Source organism: Triticum dicoccoides, chromosome 5B (genome assembly GCF_002162155.2).
Source record: "Triticum dicoccoides isolate Atlit2015 ecotype Zavitan chromosome 5B, WEW_v2.0, whole genome shotgun sequence".
Lineage (NCBI taxonomy): Eukaryota > Viridiplantae > Streptophyta > Magnoliopsida > Poales > Poaceae > Triticum > Triticum dicoccoides.
Window position 1 is genome coordinate 66,831,066 of NC_041389.1, and position 4,126 is coordinate 66,835,191.

At 44.4% G+C, this 4,126-nt stretch overlaps 1 protein-coding gene across 1 annotated transcript in view; it reads right to left on the bottom strand.

The window, feature by feature from the left end:
* Nucleotides 1-1,967: 1,967 nt before the first annotated feature.
* Nucleotides 1,968-4,126, bottom strand: part of LOC119307409 (serine protease Do-like HtrA) — a 5,931-nt gene continuing 3,772 nt past the window's right edge. The window contains exons 9-10 of the mRNA XM_037583486.1: nucleotides 2,811-2,900; nucleotides 1,968-2,263 (exon numbers count right to left, since the gene is read on the bottom strand). Coding sequence (XP_037439383.1) covers nucleotides 2,812-2,900 — 89 coding nt within the window. The 3' untranslated portion in view covers nucleotides 1,968-2,263; nucleotide 2,811. The remainder of the gene's footprint in view (nucleotides 2,264-2,810; nucleotides 2,901-4,126) is intronic.

Here is a 4,126-nt window from a genome sequence, read left to right on the forward strand (position 1 = left end):
CATATGTTTTTCTATATGGGAGAAACAAAAAAGACAAATGTACTCGCATGAATCGCGATGCAAAAATGAGTGGCTAGATAAGGGGGTGTCCCAAAGCCTATACTCTACAGAATATTTTCCCATCATGATAGTGCACCACATCGACCAAGGAAGAAGAATGAGAACATGAACAATGCATAAGAACTCATGAACGAAAGCACCGGCTGATAACACAGGGTGAAGACGGACAAAACATACAGAAAAGCAACATATAAGAACAGTTACAGTAAGTATTAGCACAAGTATATTGCATTGTATTCACATGATAACTAATTTCATCTATTTTTCATCCAATATAAGTGGAAACAAGTTTCCGGATCACGACACACAGTGCAGATGTTTCTGTAGGTGCGTGCCCCACCTGCAAGGTTGGGGGGGGGGGGGTCCAGAAGGTAGTCCTGGTGCATGGTTCTTTCGGCTACAAATTTATCGACTATTTATTCCAAGTCCTTACTACGGTACGGCAGATTCTCCCACATAATCCTAGTTCTATTGTGACTTGATTAGTTACATATACCATTGGAATTACATTGTTCCACCGGCACTTGTTCTTCCATTTGATCTTATTCTTAGTGGCAACTATTAGATCTTATTTTCTTAAGTTATGTTCCACGAAACTTGCCTTTCATTTATTTACTATCATATTTCCTTTTAACTCCTAAATTTTATGCTCCGAAACTTGCCAGCCAAGTTGTTGTGTTTGAAACTTGCCATACAAGAAGGGCATTAGGGCATCTCCAACACCGACCCGAAAACCTCTTGCATCTATCCCTATCGAGTTGTCCGAACCGCAGAAGTCATCTAACACGGTTCTGTATCGGTCTGTGGAGCGGTCCAGACATACTTTCTCCCGCAAACTAAAGACCAGTCCAACGCCCGCTTCTCACCACCCTGGCCACCCAAACCCCTCCACCCTCGCCCGCGCGTGTTCCCGTCCGGCTCCAGCTGCCCGCATTCATGCCGCTCAAAGCAGACGCGACCTCTGACTGCCTCCATCACTAAAGCGGCGCGCCTGTTCAATGCCGGAGACGCGCGACTGGACGGGACGGTACATATATCTACCACGCCCGTTCAATGCTCCGTCCGTTCGTATGCCACCATTAAGCAGGCTCACCAGCTAAGAAGTCCACTCCGACGCTGTGCATTAACGCACCCGGATGCCTCGCCTCACCAGAATTCGCTATTTAAAGGTGGCCACACCGGGCTAACTTCACACCACAACACAAGCCGCTCCCCATCCTCCCCCCTTGAACTGCACCGGCCATGACTGCAAGCGGCAAAACTATGTGGGAGAGCCTTTCCATGAAGATGAAGCACAGCATGGTCGTCCTTGCCGCCACCTGGCAGAACCGCCGCGTCCGCGCCAGGCATATCGAGGCAAGCTTGCCGACCAGCTCACCCGAGGTATCCGACGACGAGGATGACACCACGATGGAGACGGGCTCCGACGACACTGCCCCGTCTCCCACACCTCCGGTGCACGCCGACTTCACCATGGAGCAGGCGCATGCTCACTATAACGCCGCGATGGCAAAGGTGCACCCTCTGCCCTTGTCTACATTCCAACAGGTGTGGGAGGAACAGTGGTATAACATGTTCCTCCTGGAGCCGCACGGGCTGGCGGAGGGCCAGATCTACTGCGAGCGCGCGAGCGAGGAGGCCATGGCGGCCATGGCCGCGGCAAACCCCAACTTTGTCGCGGAGCAGCGTGCCATCTACGATGTCGTCCGCGCGCTCAAGCCACCGCTCGCGATGAAGCGGCCGCCGCGAAGGCGCAGTTGTAGGCGATTGTGGATGAGACGAACCATCATGTGGCCCGGTGGGACGACGACAGCGTCAGTGCCACCATTTCCATCATGGACCTCACGTCCACCAGCGACAGACCGGTCGTCGACTGCTCCGCGGAAGGACGCGGGAGGAAATTTGCTGGTTGCCATTGGAGATGTCCTTAGATATTATAATGATATAGGATTACAAAAATATTGTTAAGAGTTCTACCCAAATAAATCCATAGAACACGATGAGGTACCTTGACTACATTTAAGAACGTAACTAAATTAAGGGGCAACATTGAAGAAAGGGTATTCTATCATAATGATATAGGCTGCACAACCATGTTGCGTGAAGAATACCATTCTCTATGCAATTTTTTATTCGCTTCCATACAATACTTCCGCCCATCTTTTAATGATTAGACTTCTGTCCACATAATATGTCTATGTGCCTGTGAAGTTCATATCAGGATGGAGAATAACTGTCATTTCACTTGGTTCAACTAGCACGCCTAATAGAATAGTATATGAAAATTTACTGTACAAAGAGTACTTCAAAACTTTAGAACTGAAACATCTGTAGAATACTATTGTATTGTCTATCTCTGCGTGATCCAATTGAAGAGGAAACATCTGCCCCACCTCAAAGAATTTAAGCATGAAACTAGAATGAAGGTATCATATACTCCCTCCGTTCCTAAATATAAGTCTTTTTAGAGATTACACTATGGACTACATACGAAGCAAAATGAATGAATCTACACTCTAAATTATGTCTATATACATCCGTATGTAGTTTATAGTAGAATCTCTAAAAAGACTTATATTTAGGAACGGAGGGAGTAGTAAGCTACAATGCTAAATATCGGAGCAGATAGACAAAGGCTCCTAATTGAGTTTTCCTCAGTTATCAAGGTTAGGAATTTGAATCATCATTCCCATTTTTGATACACAAAAGAGGGTATGTAGTACGATGATACAGAAAGGGGAATCCATTACCTTAGCGGAAGACTTCAACCCCATCAGATAACTTCACTTTCAAAGTAACAAGTTTCCTTGTACATTTGCGAGTATTAAATACTCCGACCTATGATGCCAAACACATTTTTTAAGATATTACTGAAAAAATTGAAATAAAATCTAAAATATCTTGATACTCAACACCCAAAGCTCGTGTGTGCCGCTATGCGGAGTTTAGCTCCATGTTAGGTCTTCAATTATGTTACGCGCAATTGATAAAATATCAACACCTTCACATAGAAGTGGGATATAACGTGTATGGTTCTGAAGGGTTGTTTGGCTGTAGGGGTGGTAAGTGCATGCTATGAAGCACCGCCATCACTTCATGGTCACATATCTAGATAGAGGCACATATGTCACCTAGTCACCTACCTAGGCACAATGCATAGAATATCACATGGCTAGGTAGGGCATGGTAGTATGGCACCTGTGTGGGCACAAGTAAATATTTGTCAGTGAGCATAAGATTTTCGCCTACATGGCGCCAGTGCAAGCAACCAACATAGTTCGAGACCACAGTAGGTACTTGCCGCACTACCAAAGCGACAAACACTAATTGCTCGCCTTAGACCGTTCAAACATTGTATGTTGCTTTTTAATCTCGGTGGAATTTTGATTCGAACTTAGGGCCTCTTATATTCAAAGGAAAATAAGGGAAAGCATAGGAAATTAGGAATATTTTCTATGGTGACACTATTCATCCATTTGATTTAAAATCAATAAACCATAGGAAAAATGAAGGATTTTTTCCCTTGGATTGAGTTTCATAGGAAAACAAAGGAATCCTACAATCCACTCAAACCACTTTTTTACATTCCTATGCACAAAGAACAAGTCAAAGGTCCTGAGTAGCATAATATTACCTTAGCTTACCTTTGGATATGCTTTGACCTTATTTTCACCATCATTTTCATGATTTCTGCGTTTTTTCCTATTACTGTGATCAAACACCCAATTCTGCAGATTGTTTGGCACATGCAATCCTATCGTATTTGCATACTTCTGTAATCATGTGAATCAAAGAGTCCCTTAAGCTTTCAGCGAGTACGCATGCATGTGTCCATCTTCATCGAGCTTTTAAATCAAGGTAGAACCCTCTGCCTCGTTTTTAAAGGCCCCGTTTAGCACTGAGGTGGATTGTGGTAATTCCTTTGTATTGGACTACTTTTAGATATTTTGGAGGCTTGGCTATATTTGGAGCTTGGACCGTAGAGGATGTAAGGCAAGAGGGAACCATTACTTAACAGAACTTACCTATGTTTTAGTTTAATTTACAAAACATAGTAGTAGACTTA